The sequence below is a fragment of the Oryza sativa genome, chromosome 4 (genome assembly GCF_034140825.1).
Source record: "Oryza sativa Japonica Group chromosome 4, ASM3414082v1".
Classification (NCBI taxonomy): Eukaryota; Viridiplantae; Streptophyta; class Magnoliopsida; order Poales; family Poaceae; genus Oryza; species Oryza sativa.
This window is the reverse complement of record NC_089038.1, coordinates 23,663,167-23,680,251: the sequence shown is the minus strand read 5'-3', so window position 1 is coordinate 23,680,251 and position 17,085 is coordinate 23,663,167. Positions and strand designations below refer to the sequence as shown.

At 43.3% G+C, this 17,085-nt stretch overlaps 2 protein-coding genes across 2 annotated transcripts; both read left to right on the top strand.

Moving 5' to 3' along the window:
- Nucleotides 1–2,833: 2,833 nt before the first annotated feature.
- Nucleotides 2,834–7,455, top strand: LOC9271316 (protein NRT1/ PTR FAMILY 6.4). Its single transcript, XM_015779558.3, has 5 exons — nucleotides 2,834–2,942; nucleotides 3,057–3,165; nucleotides 3,345–3,562; nucleotides 3,630–4,192; nucleotides 6,346–7,455. Exons 1-5 carry the CDS (start codon nucleotides 2,940–2,942, stop codon nucleotides 7,229–7,231), a joined length of 1,779 nt encoding a protein of 592 aa, XP_015635044.1. The 5' UTR covers nucleotides 2,834–2,939; the 3' UTR covers nucleotides 7,232–7,455.
- A 2,073-nt stretch (nucleotides 7,456–9,528) lies between these two features.
- LOC4336081 (betaine aldehyde dehydrogenase 1-like) lies at nucleotides 9,529–14,456 on the top strand. The gene is made up of 15 exons (NM_001419416.1): nucleotides 9,529–9,787; nucleotides 9,901–10,043; nucleotides 10,784–10,864; nucleotides 10,951–11,099; nucleotides 11,720–11,812; nucleotides 11,894–12,017; nucleotides 12,139–12,204; nucleotides 12,351–12,417; nucleotides 12,589–12,665; nucleotides 12,736–12,849; nucleotides 13,162–13,239; nucleotides 13,324–13,475; nucleotides 13,552–13,612; nucleotides 13,750–13,856; nucleotides 14,010–14,456. The coding sequence occupies exons 1-15, from the start codon at nucleotides 9,673–9,675 to the stop codon at nucleotides 14,098–14,100; spliced, it is 1,518 nt and encodes a 505-aa protein (NP_001406345.1). The 5' UTR covers nucleotides 9,529–9,672; the 3' UTR covers nucleotides 14,101–14,456.
- Nucleotides 14,457–17,085: the final 2,629 nt, after the last annotated feature.

Below are 17,085 nucleotides of genomic sequence, written 5' to 3'. Positions count from 1 at the left end.
CGGCCTTGTGGGCCGTCCAGTACCATGAGGGTTAGGCCCAATTAAGGAACTAGGGGCCCATGATTCTTTGAGCGTAAACCCTGCCGCACTAGCATTTCTCGACTTCAATGAAATCTTTACATTCCCCGTCTAGTGGGCAGTAGCACTACATTGCAGATTGCACACGGAGAAAGGTAACTCGTTGCTTCCAGGAATCTATGATGCATCCAGATGTTTTCTGCGCAGAGTGGTATCCAAGATTTACCATCACACCACCTTTTAACACGAAATATGGACTATGCATATGCTGTCATCAAGAATTCAAGATTAGGCTAATACTCTTACTAATGTTCTTCACCATGAAGTAGGTATGGCAATGGGTCGGGTCGGGCACGGGTAGAGCAAAACCATGCCCGACCAGATGCCTAGTATTGCCCGTCCAAACCCTACCCAATAGAGTTAGCAGGCAAAACTCTGTGCCTGTACCCATGCCCGGCAGACGCGGGTATGTCCGGCGGGTATCCAATGGATCTCATATGAATAATAACTTGAAAGATATATAATTTAACAAAGAAAAATAAAATCAATAATTTACCAAATTATCGGTTATCAACAATAATTTGAATTACATCACAACTTAGTATCAACTAGCATCACAAATGAACCAATAGAAAGGGTATAAAAATTAAGAAATGAGTCAAAATTAGCTAATACATATGTATCGGGTCGGGCATGGGTTATCCACGGGTAAACAATGAAACTCGTCTGTTGCCCATGACGTCTTCGGGTCTCGGGTGAGCGTACCCATGAGTAAAAAATCACACCCACACCCATGCCCATCGGGTCGGGTATCCACGGATAAAAAATCACAATCACACCCACACCCATGCGTAAAATTGCCATCCCTACCATGAATGGAGAAATAGGATACCTGAAAAAAAAAAAGGAGAGAGAAGGAGAAATAGGAGATTCGCAGCCTAGCAACGGCCCCACCGTAGCACGAGCCAAATCGATCACAATTCACAAATTGTCACATGCGTGCATCCAAAATAGCTGGGTATATCTTGCCTCGCCGCCGCCCGGTAGAAACGTCCACGCCGCCGGGAGCCCCACCCGTGCAGCACTCTTGCAACATCGTCGAGAACACAAAATAGCTGGTATACGTAGCAGGAGTAGTAGGATTTTTGTTCCATCAAATTTAAGCACGGTACGGCTTGCATGCATGCGTGCGTGCGAGCATTTACTGTTTCTGGAAAATTTTAATGTACGAAGTATTTCGGGGAAAAAGAGTTATGCCACGCTACAATGAGTTAATGAGAAACACGGCATGACAGTGAAACAGACGGCAAGACAATCACCCAGAAACTCAGAAAGTAAAATTAAGCAGTAGTACGTGTTTCCATTTAGTTCCAATCATTGTTCACGAACGCTGAACGCACGTTACATATATTCCGTAAATATATATGCCGTTTCAAAAAAAAATCAGTAAATATGCGCATTACAAGAATTAAGGTCTTATAAGGCAAAGCACATATAATAAATTCAAATTCTTCTATCAGTGGGAGTTGGGGTTGGTTCCATCACCTTATTTATTTTTTTTCTAATCTCTTCTTACTATAAAATTATAAAATTATGACCCACTAACACCATCGTTAATTCTCAGCCGTTTGATCAGTAGATTTGATCATCTCTGAACCGTTGGATAAAAAACACATCTCAATCCATCTCACACGTCACCACGTTAGGCTATATTTTCCATCACGGGAGGCCCATCTAATTTGATCGTGGCCCAATTCAATGGTGAGGGATTTTTATACCACCTCAATTTATCAAATGCAACCACCAATCTCAACAAAATATTTCGCTGCAACGAGCAGGGTTTCCACTAGTTTTAAGAGTAGTTGTGTGTCCATAGTACAGGGATACAAACCATTTTTATTATCTTAAAAAATAAATTTAAATTCAAAATTTGGTGGTTAACTCTCTTGATGCAGGTTCCAACTGCAAAAACAACAGGCAAACGTTAACTACACTGGGGTGTGAGGAGAAAGAATCCAAACGATGGCTTCAGTTTTCTCTGCCCACCGATGATCGGTCCATCCGTGCTTTTCGGTTCTAACACCCCCCCCCCCCCCTAAATTTTGACAAATTAACCTTTTTGGAAAACTTATTTGGCCATGGTGTCATCGGGGTTGGCGTTTAGGTATCTTTTTAGCGCCATGGCAACATGGAGCTGTTAGTACTAATAAAATGTGATGCATGATCTTTTTCTATGCATGTGCGCTTATGGTGGAGTGGTGATATGAGCAACATGAGTTTCGAACCGGCACCACAATGAAAATCTAAGACTTTTGCCACTACACTAGCTGAGCACATGTTTGTACTTAGGGCCTGCAACATTATTGATGTTGTTTGTTGCTCAGCGCCAAGTAATATGGCAATGGCATTGATCTCCTATGGCATAAAAAAATAGAGCCACCTCAGATGAAATGTCGGTGCCAATAACCATGGTGTTAAAACCTTACACTTTAGTGCTAACCCCGATGATGATGAGCCAATAGTTTATCTTTAGGATAAGTTTTTTGCACGATCTATTTTTGAAATAAGTTTTCTAAAAGGGTTGATTTGTCAAAATTTCAACTTTCTCTACTAAACCTTGCGTTACAACTTACAACTTGTCCTCCAGGGCAAACTTTAGTCGCCATTTCCACTTCTACTTTGGAGCATTTCGTAATCATTTCCACTTGTCTTGATCTACCGGAAACCCGGAAGAGGGCAGTAATTAAAAGCAGGAATAAAATGAGACGAGGGAGAGTAGAGAACGATCACACACACTGCAAGAGTGGAATCGAAACCTCTCAAGCACTTATCTTTTCCCTCTGCTATATATATAGGTTCATTCCTCCCTTCTTACAGGCCAACCTCGCAAAGTTGCTGCTCCTCGCCCTCCCGTGCGCAACATGGTGCGTCGTAGTAGGGAACTCGATTAAGACGCTGATGCGTGATGTAATACGCTTAGTAGAGTAAGTCGATGCTTATTGGATCTTTCTTTAACTGTATGCGTGTACACGCTGTAGGTTTCTGCCGGCGTTCATGGCGGCGACGACGGCGTGGTGGTGGATTTCAGGGGAAACCCGGTGGACAAGGACCGGACCGGAGGATGGCTCGGAGCCGGTCTCATCCTAGGTATGGCATGTGTGTGTGTACGTTGTGCACTTGTGCTTGGTCACGCCGGCCTGTTGGGTGTACTTTTTTTTTTCTGTTAGTTTTTGTTTTTTTTTTTTTTGCGAGAGCGTGCGACTGCGACGACGGTTTTTTGTTCATGGTTGTGATGATCGAGTTTTTTTTTTTTTTGTCGTGATAAGGGACGGAATTGGCGGAGCGCGTGTGCGTGGTGGGCATCTCGATGAACCTGGTGACGTACCTCGTCGGCGACCTGCACCTCTCCAACGCCAGGTCGGCCAACATCGTCACCAACTTCCTGGGCACGCTCAACCTCCTCGCCCTCCTCGGCGGCTTCCTCGCCGACGCCGTGCTCGGCCGCTACCTCACCGTCGCCGTCTCCGCCACCATCGCCGCCATCGTACGTACCGCAGCTGCGCAGCACACAACACAGCATGATCTCCCTTGTCTGACGTCTACACGCGCAGGGTGTGAGCCTGCTGGCAGCGAGCACGGTAGTGCCGGGAATGCGGCCGCCGCCGTGCGGCGACGCGGTGGCGGCGGCGGCGGCGGCGGAGAGTGGTGGGTGCGTGGCGGCGAGCGGCGGGCAGATGGCGATGCTGTACGCGGCGCTGTACACGGCGGCGGCGGGGGCGGGGGGGCTGAAGGCGAACGTGTCCGGGTTCGGGTCGGACCAGTTCGACGGGCGCGACCGCCGGGAGGGGAAGGCCATGCTCTTCTTCTTCAACCGCTTCTACTTCTGCATCAGCCTCGGCTCGGTGCTCGCGGTCACCGCGCTGGTGTACGTGCAGGAGGACGTCGGCCGCGGCTGGGGCTACGGCGCGTCGGCCGCCGCCATGGTCGCCGCGGTGGCGGTGTTCGCCGCCGGCACGCCGAGGTACCGGTACCGGAGGCCCCAGGGGAGCCCCCTCACGGCGATCGGCCGCGTGCTGTGGGCGGCGTGGCGCAAACGGAGGATGCCGTTCCCGGCGGACGCCGGCGAGCTCCACGGCTTCCACAAGGCTAAGGTGCCACACACTAACAGGCTCAGGTCAACACACTTAACTGTTCACATTGATATCATTTTCAATCATATCTTTTCTTTTTTGCAAAGTTATAAAAAATATCTACATTTAGTTTGTTGTTAAAATTTGGTAAATACATCATAAATCCTGAAAAAATTAGTAATATTACCAACTTGTTAAAATTTTGGTATTACCAAAATTAATTTGGTAAGATTTATTTTGGCTACAATCTAAACAACCCTAAGTTACTAGTTGTCAAGCTCTGTACCGTGTCATGTCAATGTGTCATATACTCATATGCTAGATATATAACAGAATGACCAAAATTCAAACCACGCTATAAAATTCTCCGATTTTCGAAATTAAATATTTGAAGTGTTCGTCTGAAAAAAACTTGCTATTTTGACATAGACTGATAGACATGCACATTTTTTACTTTTTTAGGTGATACAGTATAGTCATGATTTATATGATTCCAGCGGATGAAACGTAGACGAAGAGTTGGCTTCAAAAAAGAAAAGTAGATAAAGAGTTCGATACAAGCAGCTATTCAGTAAAGGCGTATATTAGTAGAAGTGTTTTCTGTGTTGCGAGTGACTATGACATCTGAAACGCTTGAAACGAACAAGAGAAACTGGAGACGACAAATTTTGGTAGATTTCTTGCCTGTACAGCACGTAGAACCATGATAATTAGGAAAAGGAAACGAATGAAACCGACAGAGTTTGATACCAAAAATACACGGAAGAGAACCCTATCTGATCCGATGCTAGGATTTCGCATATGCTCCTATATATCGGTAGATCATTGCTTAAGTAAGCAGAGATTGATAAATTGGCAGTTGTACGTGTAATCCAAAGCCAATTAATCCTAGCAAGGCCACCACACCGGATACAGGTCCTCTACAGTATAGCAGAGGACTGTAGCTACAGTATTCTGTGTCTGCTACAGTGAATCAATGCTGCAAACATTGTTCTATTACTGTAGCAAGTACTCTGTGAACAGTAACCTTTTTACTCTGTTCCTATTTACTGTTTGGATCTACTGTAGGAATTTGTTTTAGACGGTTGGATGTAGATCCAACAGCAAACAACACAACCTAATGCAGAGCGCTGTAGCTCCCTCTGCATTCTCTCCTCCACTGCAGAGGATCCAAATTGTGTGCGGGCAATTTGAATCCTCTGCAGTGGAGGAGAGAATGCAGAGGGAGCTACAGCGCTCTGCATTAGGTTGTGTTGTTTGCGTACGTATTACTACTAGGAAGCTACTGTTTGGTAGTAACTGATTTTAGATGCCCACAAAATAAGCTCATATAATTGATCTATAATGAAATCCAAGGTTATATGTTTGCCCTGTTATTGAGAAAACAAATCTCATGCAGTATTAAGTGTTGCTTGCCACACTAAACACTCATAGTTGGGAGCCGAAGGATCTAAACCGGCATGCTAAATCTGCAAATCATCACCTCCATGCAAACGACCCGTCACTAAAGATTTTGTAGCAAATGCTTCTGAACATTTTGGGGAGCACTACAATTTTTTTTTGCAGAACACTGAAAACTGACGAGGAATGGTAGAGAGAGCTCAAAGCAGAACCGTCCATGCCTTGCAAATTGTAGTAAACTTCATCAAACTGCGTTGCGAACGACCAGCGTTAGCATACTATGAATCCAAAGTTGTCCATCATGCATGAATCAAACTTGACATATCACATATAGTGATAACAAAGTTTGCATCTTAGCACGTGTTGTAATATGGCTGGTGGATCGTGATCTGCCCTTTCTATTTTATCATAGTATTATTAATGTGGATTATTTGCTCCATATGTCTTAAAATATCTTTTCGAAAACAAAATCTATTGCATTGCTAGGAACACTTGCATGTAAGTCATTATTTTCTAAGTTTATTTTAAAATAATCGAGACAATCGGCAGTGACTTCATCAATTGTTTGCCTAATCTTTTAAATGTACTCCAAGCATAAGGTATACGTGCGTGTGTTTATAAGGGTGAGTATATGCACGTTTTGAGCACCTGCATTTATATTATATTTGAAAAATATATTTAACTTTTATAATAAAACAGATAATCCGTAACAATAATAATCCGGCGAATAATTTATTTTGAATGGCCCCGAGATCTTTAGCATTCTCTGTTTCTTTGTATTTTCGTCTGAGCGTAGGTGTCTGGACAAAGCCGCAATCGTGGAGGCCGACCTGGCGGCGGCGACGCCACCGGAGCAGCCAGTGGCGGCGCTGACGGTGACGGAGGTGGAGGAGGCGAAGATGGTGGTGAAGCTGCTCCCCATCTGGTCCACGAGCATCCTCTTCTGGACGGTCTACTCCCAGATGACCACCTTCTCCGTCGAGCAGGCGTCGCACATGGACCGCCGCGCCGGCGGCTTCGCCGTGCCGGCGGGCTCCTTCTCCGTCTTCCTCTTCCTGTCCATCCTCCTCTTCACCTCCGCCAGCGAGCGGCTCCTCGTCCCGCTCGCGCGCCGCCTGATGATCACACGCCGCCCGCAGGGGCTGACCTCCCTGCAGCGCGTCGGCGCGGGGCTCGTCCTCGCCACGCTCGCCATGGCCGTCTCGGCGCTCGTCGAGAAGAAGCGCCGCGACGCGTCCGGCGGAGCCGGCGGAGGAGGCGTCGCGATGATCAGCGCGTTCTGGCTGGTGCCGCAGTTCTTCCTGGTGGGCGCCGGCGAGGCGTTCGCGTACGTGGGGCAGCTGGAGTTCTTCATCAGGGAGGCCCCCGAGCGGATGAAGTCCATGAGCACGGGCCTGTTCCTCGCCACGCTCGCCATGGGGTTCTTCCTGAGCAGCCTCCTCGTGTCCGCCGTCGACGCCGCCACGCGGGGCGCGTGGATCCGGGACGGCCTGGACGACGGGAGGCTGGACCTGTTCTACTGGATGCTCGCCGCGCTCGGGGTGGCCAACTTCGCGGCGTTCCTGGTGTTCGCGAGCCGGCACCAGTACAGGCCGGCGATACTGCCCGCGGCGGACTCGCCGCCGGACGACGAGGGCGCGGTCAGGGAGGCCGCGACGACAGTGAAAGGGATGGACTTCTAGCTCGAACTCGAAGTATGCTACTGCTGTGTACCTGGATGGCTGGAGAGCTTATGCCGGGTTAATTTGTGTTTTGACTCTCTAATGTTTTCTTTTCTTTCTCCTTGGAGCATCCTCAAAATTATTCAGCAACGTGTAATGCTGAAATTACCGAAGTCTTGCAATTATAGACTCTGAATTGTACTCGCTCTGCCCTCTGGCGCATAATGTAGGTCAATGTTACCTCTCTTCTACAAAGACTACAGCGACTTACAAGTTACAACCCGTAGCAAGAAAGTCACATCTATACATAAATACTACTTCCTTCATTTCAGATTATAAAACGTTTTGACTTTTATCAAAGTTAAATTGTTTTAAGTTTAACTAAGTTTATAGACAAATATAATAATATTTATAATACTAAATTAGTTTCATCAAATCAATAGTTGAATATATTTTCATAATAAATTTGTCTTGGATTGAAAATGTTATTACTTTTTTCTACAAATTTGGTCAAACTTAAAGCAGTTTGACTTTGACTAAAGTCAAAACATCTTATAACTTAAAACGGAGAGAGTACTAGCGGCATCCGATGAATGCAATGCAGTCAGCAAATGGATACTCCCTCCATTTCATATTATAAATCGTTAAACTTTTTTTCAAATATTTTAAGTTTAACTAATGACAAAATATGATAACATCTTCAATGCAAAGCAAACATTGTATCAAAATACATTTGATGTTAAATTGTATTAAACTAATTTAATGTTATAAATATTACTATTTTTAACTTTGACTAAGAAAAAAACAAACCAACTTATAATATGAAACAAAGGTAGTAGATTCAAAGGAGGCGTTTTTATTTGGTAGTAACGTCCATTTGCGAATGAGATCATCTACCTTAAGTTATATTAATTTGGGTAACTAATATATGAGCCCACTTTACTACAAATCCATATATCAGTGACTTAAAATCACCTAACATTATGGTAGAGTATCAGCGTCCATTCGTTTGTTAACCGTAGATATGCTATATATTCTTTTTCCTAAATAAGTAAAATGTATGTTAATTTGGTAGGGGTAATTACCAACGTTGCACTAGAAGATAAAAAGAGGAAACAAGCTTAGTGGATAGGGTTTCAGCGAGCTCATCTTCTTCCACACCAGAGAGGGAAAGAGCATGATGGTGTTGACGAGCTCATGGAGAAACAAGACCATGGGGATAAGTCGGCATTAGTCATCCCCAACTCCAATGAGCAAATCTAGAGGGCGGGATGGTACTGGGAGATGTAGGGGATCGAAAGGGCTCGAGCTCTAGCTAGCTTTGGGGTAGTAGAAGGGTTTGAGCTCGAGGATGGGAAGAGCAAATGAGCTTAGGCTCAAGGGAAGAGGCGAGTGTGTAATGATGGTGGCGGCGTGGGGAGTCAGAGGGGGAGAAGGGAGAGGTAGAGAGAAGATGGGGTGGTCCAAGGTGCAAGGCGTTACCTTTGATCTTATATAAAAACACTACATGACGGTGTCCTAAAGTAAATCTTTGGTAATTATACTGCGCTCAACATGTAATGTACTATGTTTTTTTACATATGAACACCTTTTTTCCTTTCTAACTTTATACTATCAATGATAACCATGTCTTACTACCCTCTATCTTTAATTTTTACAATGTTGTTATTATAGTTTTAACAAATTTTGAAAAAAAATATCTATTGATCCTCTTCGATGTACTTCCTCCGTCCCAAAAATCTTGATGCTTTAAGGTTTCTAAGACAAACTAATTTCATGTTAAAATGACCAGATTACCCCTAATTATTTGATTCAATTGTCATTTCATTGATTACATGAAGTACTGTAGTAGTACAAAGAATTTATAAAGAATCTCTGCATACAATTATATAATAGATTTGTTTCAAAGCTCATCGAATAGAAAAATAGTCCCACTTCTCCATCAAATTTGCTACTCCCATAACACTTTTTGCGGGACAGAAACTCTTAAACGATTTTTTTTCACGGAGGAATTTTTATTAAGTAGCCATGTTAGTGTCGAACTGCTGATGGCGACGCTCATGCTGCCATCCACCGCGCCACCACCAAACCAAGTTCACCAACACGTTTACACGTAAGCCGATGCATTCTCAGCTCGCACGGCAGTTTCCCACAGTGGTGGCGCACTGGTGCCATATGCCCACCCATCACAAAGCACAAGCAGTTCGTAGCGTCGCGACGAAACGCCACGCCACGCCACTATCGCCTTTCGCGACCAACACTAGCGGAGGCCATGTCACCCCGATCAAAAAGGTATCACGGGCTCAATAAAATAGTGGCGTTTTTCCTTTTTTTTTTGCTCTCATCAATCGGTGAGAGAGAGTGCTCGTCGTCGATCGCCCAAGGTCCGGGACAACCCAAAAGGCCGCGGCGACAGCGGAGCAGCAGCAGCAGCAGCTCGCGCCGCCCCCCAACCGGAAGCCATGGCCGCGCCGTCGGCGATCCCCCGCCGCGGCCTGTTCATCGGCGGCGGGTGGCGGGAGCCGTCCCTCGGCCGCCGCCTCCCCGTCGTCAACCCGGCCACGGAGGCAACCATCGGTACTCCGTCCCTTTGCTTTTGCCCCCCATATCCCCTTCGCCCGCATTTGGTTTGCTCCATCCCAAGCACGGGATTCCGGTTAATTTGTTTGTGGGTTTTGTGATCGGTGAAGGTGACATCCCGGCGGCCACGGCGGAGGACGTCGAGCTCGCGGTGTCGGCGGCGAGGGATGCGTTCGGCCGCGACGGTGGGAGACACTGGTCGCGCGCGCCTGGGGCCGTGCGGGCCAAGTACCTCAAGGCGATCGCCGCTAAGGTGCTCAGCTTCTATGCCTCCTAATCCTGCTATTAGTTTGGACTTTGGAGCTAGATGAGTTGTTGAGCAGAGCTCTCCTATGCTGCTAACCTGCTACTTCCACCTTGCTGTGTGACTGAAACTTACTTTCGGGGATTGATTAAAGGACGCTCTTAGTGCCGTAAACTGCTTCTCAAATTAGGTTGATCAACTCGGGTTTAGTATTGAAAAGAAAATTCATACTTATGTCCCATTTTTATTGCAAGTCGGTATTTTACTTCTGTTGTATATGATCATAGGAAGGGGGTGCACATAACAATATATTAGGAACAGTAGGAAAAATTGGAACAACATATCAGGAACAGTGAAAAATCATGGCTAGTTTAGTCTAGCGGAAATTATGTTTACTGGAAGCTGTCAATGGGTAGCAGATGAGATTCTCCACTAAAGACAATGTTGACTTGCCCTTGCTGTTACAACGAGTTCACTGTTGATTATCTTTGAACAATGGGTTTCTCAGACTTCAGTTTTTACAGATGGAAGCTTTCTCAGATTGAATGTTATTTCCAGTATGTTTACTTAGTTTACCCTTTTTGCTGAACTTTAAATGGAAAGCCCCAAGGCTGAAATTTTTGTTATGATGAGAAGCCCATAGTATAACTTGATCGGTGCTTTTAACAATTGGTGCCCACCCTGTCATTAGTATTTTTGTTTGTTATAACCGGCAGTACATTTATTGAAATGTTGTGAACTGGCTGCAGATTAAAGATAAGAAATCTTATCTAGCTTTGTTGGAGACTCTTGATTCTGGGAAGCCTCTGGATGAAGCAGCTGGGGACATGGTATGCATTATTATTCACACTATGGTTTTTAGCATGACACAAGATTTTCCGTGCTTTATTTGATGCCTTGGCCTTGTTAATTTTAGGAGGATGTCGCTGCATGCTTTGAGTATTATGCTGATCTGGCAGAAGCTTTAGATGGGAAACAACGGGCACCAATCTCTCTACCCATGGAAAATTTTGAGTCCTATGTACTCAAAGAACCCATTGGGGTTGTTGGACTTATCACTCCCTGGTATAAGAAATACATACCTTGCCTTGAAAAATTGATACTGTTTAATTGTATCATAGTATATTTTTTTGGCTTCTGGGATGTTGTAGTGTATCGAAATACTTTGACACGTCCAATTTCCCTCGTCTTATTAGACTCAAGGTGTTTTGTTCACACCGGAAGCAATTGTTCTTATTTCAGTCTTTTCATGCTTTTGTTGGTTCATGTTTGATAACAGAAGACCAATTGGAAATTTCAAATTCCTCATGTTTTGCATCTGTAGTTTTGTTTTCCTGTCAGAGGAAAGACTATTAACAAAATATCATGATCCTTTTGTATTGTTTACCTTTTGTACGTGATCATCCAATAACTTTGAAGTTGATCTTCCCAAGCCCCCTTCAGGTATTCATACCAATCTAAAACTCTAAAAGTGCTATGTTGATCCATAAAAAATAGTGGTGGCGTTCATTGCCACCTGTTGATTCCTATCACATGAGTACAGACATGCACCCCTATAACATATTGATGTTTTCCGTGTTTCATTGCTTTGTGTAAATGCGCTTTAGGCTTATGAGATAAAGAAATTTGAGTTATAGTAAAAGGCTAATCGTTTGGATTATTTTCTTATTCATGCACACATGAAGGAATTATCCTCTGCTGATGGCTACTTGGAAGGTTGCACCTGCCCTGGCTGCTGGGTGTACAGCTGTATTAAAGCCATCTGAGCTTGCTTCCCTGTAAGGATCTAAGGATTGATCATTTACAATTCATTTATGCAAGGTTTGTACCCCATGACTAAAAATATGTTTTTAAACCAGGACATGTTTAGAGCTTGGTGGAATATGTGCAGAAATTGGATTACCTCCAGGAGTCTTGAACATAATTACTGGTCTGGGCACTGAAGCTGGTGCTCCATTAGCTTCACATCCCCATGTGGATAAGGTCAGACCTCTTCCTAATATGTACTACATTCATGTGCTTACAAACACACTGACAGAGTATCACATATTTTTAAGTGACTACCCTAAGTTGTTTTTGAATTTTATGTGGATCCTTTCTGTAGATTGCTTTTACTGGAAGCACAGAAACTGGTAAGAGGATAATGATTACTGCTTCCCAAATGGTCAAGGTTTGTTCTCTATATATGATCATGCCCTGAAGAGAATTTCTAATAACTTCTGACATTGAATGCTTCTGTCGGAGCAAGAAACCTGTGCATTATGCCTTGATGTCCTCGTAAGTCTAATTATATTGTGCTTTTTTTTTCTTGAACAGCCTGTTTCGTTAGAGCTTGGTGGCAAAAGTCCTCTTATTGTCTTTGATGATGTTGATATTGATAAAGGTATTAGGTATCTTCCACTCTCCAGCTTTCCCACGTCAACTATGCTCCTAATTCAATTATGCGATGTTGTCAAACCACTTGTTTTTTGTTTAATTCATTACCTGCAATTCTGTAGTTATTCAAGTAAGTATTGCTAGCTAATTGTATGTGTATGTGCTAAATTTGAAACAGCTGTTGAGTGGGCCATGTTTGGGTGTTTTGCGAACGCTGGTCAAGTCTGCAGTGCTACTTCTCGTCTACTTTTGCATGTACGTATGTTCTTCTGCTTATTTTACAGCTTAAGTCATGTCCTCGTACATGACATGAAGATATGCACAGGAGAAAATTGCAAAGCGATTCTTGGATAGGTTGGTTGCATGGGCAAAGAGTATCAAAATCTCAGATCCACTAGAAGAAGGTTGCAGGCTGGGGTCAGTCGTTAGTGAAGGGCAGGTAATGTAAATAGCTTATTGCAGCTCCTGAAGTTCAGTTGCAAATATTCATTTCTCTTGTGAAGTGTGAACCTGTGAACTTTGATGAATATTTCACGTCATTCAAAACAAAATTATTGCTCAAGATAATAGTGAAATACTAAAAATGCATGTAACAGTAATAGTTTACTTCTTTGGAAATTGCTTTTCTTGCAAATATTGTATTCTGCAGCCATGCCTTTCTATACAGCCTTAGATACCTTGTCATCTGAATAACTGCATCATTATGTAATTCGGTAACTCGGACGACTTAAGAACCTTTTTCTCATTTCAGTATCAAAAAATAATGAAGTTCATCTCAACAGCAAGATGTGAAGGTGCCACAATTCTATATGGGGGTGCCCGACCACAAGTATGTATCCTTAGACTTCAAGTTACATTAGTCCTTGGTTCCTCAGTATTTGATCCTAACCAAGCTAAATTGGTGTACTGACAGCACCTCAAAAGGGGGTTCTTTATTGAGCCTACTATTATAACAAATGTTAGCACATCAATGCAAATTTGGCGAGAGGAAGTCTTTGGACCGGTCATCTGCGTTAAAGAATTTAGGACAGAGCGTGAAGCAGTAGAACTTGCAAATGATACTCAGTGAGTTGCTTTATGTGGAACTGTGGAAAAAAAAATTAAGCCTGTTCTTGTCTTTTTAATCTGCTTCTTTTCTCAGCTATGGTCTAGCTGGCGCTGTGATTTCCAATGATCTAGAGAGGTGCGAGCGCATTTCAAAGGTAATTTTGGGTTGAATTACGACGTGCCTATCAATTTTACCCTTGACTAAATAGCTGGGACCCTGGGATGATGATAACCTGGTAATGAAATGGATGTATTTGATCTCATAAATCCACAATACATGTGAAACCTGCAGGCTATCCAGTCAGGTATCGTTTGGATAAATTGCTCGCAACCATGCTTTGTTCAAGCTCCATGGGGAGGGAACAAGCGGAGTGGTTTTGGCCGGGAGCTAGGACAGTGGTGAGTCTATTACTATACTTATTTAGAACAGTAAACTCATACAAATGTGATAAGCAGTTAATCCGCAGTGCTTGATGTCACAAACTGTGGCCAACTGAACAAGCATTGGCTGTGCAATCTACATCCTCTGAAATGTCTTTGCTTATGCTTCAGGGGCCTCGATAACTACTTGAGCGTGAAGCAAGTCACCAAGTACTGCTCAGATGAACCATACGGATGGTACCGGCCTCCATCCAAGCTGTAGATTTGTCATTCGTGTCAAGAGCGACGGAGCACGTCATTACCTGAAAGCAAGATCAACCCTGTACATTCAGAACGGACGGACAGAATCTTCTTTACAGTTGCTCTTACGGTCTTACAATAAGCCTTGCATGGCAATAGCAACTTATGAATTACAGTATATGATACTGCGTCATCAAGCAAGCCATGTGTGTGCTGTATCAGACTATCATTCGCTTTGTCGAGCACCTGCATTTGTCACCACTCACCACTGTTAAAGCAAGAATGCAAAATGCAAAATGAAAAAGAAAACTGCAGTATGCTGTGTTTATGTGGTTACCTGCTAGGCTGCTACTCTGTCTATCTGCATTTTTTTGAACCATCATGAATTGAACGAGCATGGCTTGAGGAGGTCCCTGGAACACTAGTCCCGCGGGGGCCGGAGCTCAATTCTCCGAACCCCATTGCACCGTCATGAATTGAACGAGCATGAGTTAGCAGGTGATCTAGCGACCTGAGGTCGCGTTCCCGTTCCCTGAGCTTTGCAGTTTGTACCTCTCGTGAAACGTCAGTGGGGGTTCGGCGTTCAATTCTCCGACCCCCGTGAAATCACGAATTGAGAACACGCCTTCTTCTCGGGCGATCTGAGTGAATACCAACCTCGCTATTCCCTCCGTCCCAAAAAAAAACTTAACATAGAAGAGGTCGGCTCCTCCTAGTACAACGAATATGAACTTTCATTTGTCCAAATTCGTTGTCTTAGGAGAAAAAAAACTCAACCTAGAAGAGGTCGGCCCCTCCTAGTACAACGAATATGAACTACCATTTGTCTAAATTCGTTGTCTTAGAAGGGAGTACCAGCTATATACAGTAGAGATGATGAATTGATGAGTGCAGAAATGATGAATTGATGAGTGCAGAATCCTTGTTGGTTGGACTGCGTTGAAGTGGGCCTTCAGCCATGGCAACATGATCGAGCACTGAGTTGTTCTTGTTCATGTTTGAGATAACTTCATATCCAATACATTTCTTGAAACTAGTGTTTATCTCCAAAAATCCATTAATTTTTCTAGAGCTATGAATACATATGTATGAGTCATTAACAATACTTGTATGAGTCATTTTGTCCCCGCTAGGAAGAAATACAAAATTTTAAGCCATTTTAATTCAACTTGCAAACTCTATATCCAATGTGAATATGTAATCTGGAATTGTGTCAAACAGGATATATGTAACAACTAAAAAATTTAAACACATCATATTTATCCATGAACTTTCTTCTTTTTTTTTAATTCATAAAAGATAGATATGCGCGCACACCCCAATACACCACGTACTATTACATATGAGCAATTTTACGGTCCTTGAGGAGATACTATGAGGTATCACTTTTTCTATTATAAATTTAGTATCTCTTGGTACTTAGATACTAAATTTTTGGTACCTCATGGTACCTCCTCAAAGACCGTAAAATTGCTCATTACATATAGGCGTCCGCCTGTATATCTGTTCTAAAAATAAACTGAACTGTGGCAAGTGTTAGATGAAATCCAAATGAAGTGAAGAAAGTCGCTCAAAGATGAACAATTTCAGGTGGCAACGACCTTACACAATTCGAGGCTCTTGCGAGAAGTTGTCTGATTCTACTAACTAAGGATAAAACTTCATCTAACAAGAAGGTTCTGAGCAGTTTAAGAGCCACTTAAAACACCCGGATTTCACTAGCTGCAGGTTATTAGTCATAGTTTACGACTTGCCTATCCGATGCTTTGCTTTTGTTGCACGCGCTAACACCGTAGAAAGCGTGTTGGATTTTCGCCAGAACAAGATAAAACCGTTGTTGATTCTTTGTTTGTAGTTGTGCTTGAATTATTGACACCATTATTCGTCTGAATGCTGCATCTCTCCGTCTTTGTTAAAAATTTGCTGGAGGTTAGTTGCCAGTCTGACACTCTGACTACTACTTTGACACTTGGACTTGTTTTGCATGATCATGCAAGTTGCACAAGACAACAGAGAGAAAATTGGAAAAAGGTACAGAAAGAATTGGGAAAATTGTACAAATCAATAGGTGACATGTTACTTCCTTGATTGTGGACATTTATTTGTCAGTGTGCGTGATTTGGATCATTATATATTCAGCTAAAACTGTGTGTGAACACCAGGCTAATTAAGAATTGGAGCACGCTGAATGATATTAAGGCTACAGAATTCTCAATGGAATCATAAACAAAGAAATTCATGACTAGGAAACCAAGGGAAAATAAGAGAGAACTTAACACCATGTAAAGAGAAGTTACCTTTCGGGGTAGGTTCTTTGGCTTGGACAGGACATTTAGTTCATGTCTTTTCACACGCCCAGAATGACTGACTCATATACAGCACAGAGTGGCGTAATTCCTTATGGCCAAGCACAAGGGAACTGTACAGCAATAAAATCTGATTAGTGCTCTAAGCACTTTCTGTTAACACCTTTAATTAAGTACCTGGAAATGTACAAGGCTACTTTCAGAAATCAGAAGGTGCAAAATATGAACATGGCAACCTTCGATGTGAACCCGCCCGTTTAACAAAGCTCCCACCTTCCAGTGACATTAATTATCACCCATACAATAATTCAACTTGCTATGTTAATTAAATTACTTGACCTATATAACTATTAATTGTTGGTTCATTCTGTCTTTTGGTGGATATGATGGTGATGTGGTCAGCACTAAAATTAGTCTGAACTCTGAAGTGCACATGCCCCTGAACTTAATATACGTAGACAAGACATACAAGGGGCGTGTTACAAGCTGGAAAACTGTTTCTTACAACGCTAGTACCTTTCAACCTATCTGGACACTACTAGTATTAGTTAAACTAGTTATTATTGGATGAAAGCACCTAGTCAGATAACAGAACAGGCACGAAATGGAGTAGGAATACACACTTTGGGCAATAGTATCTTAGCGAAAACGAACCGTATATACATATGGTTTTCAGACATGCCGTGGAAGGTCGGTATGAC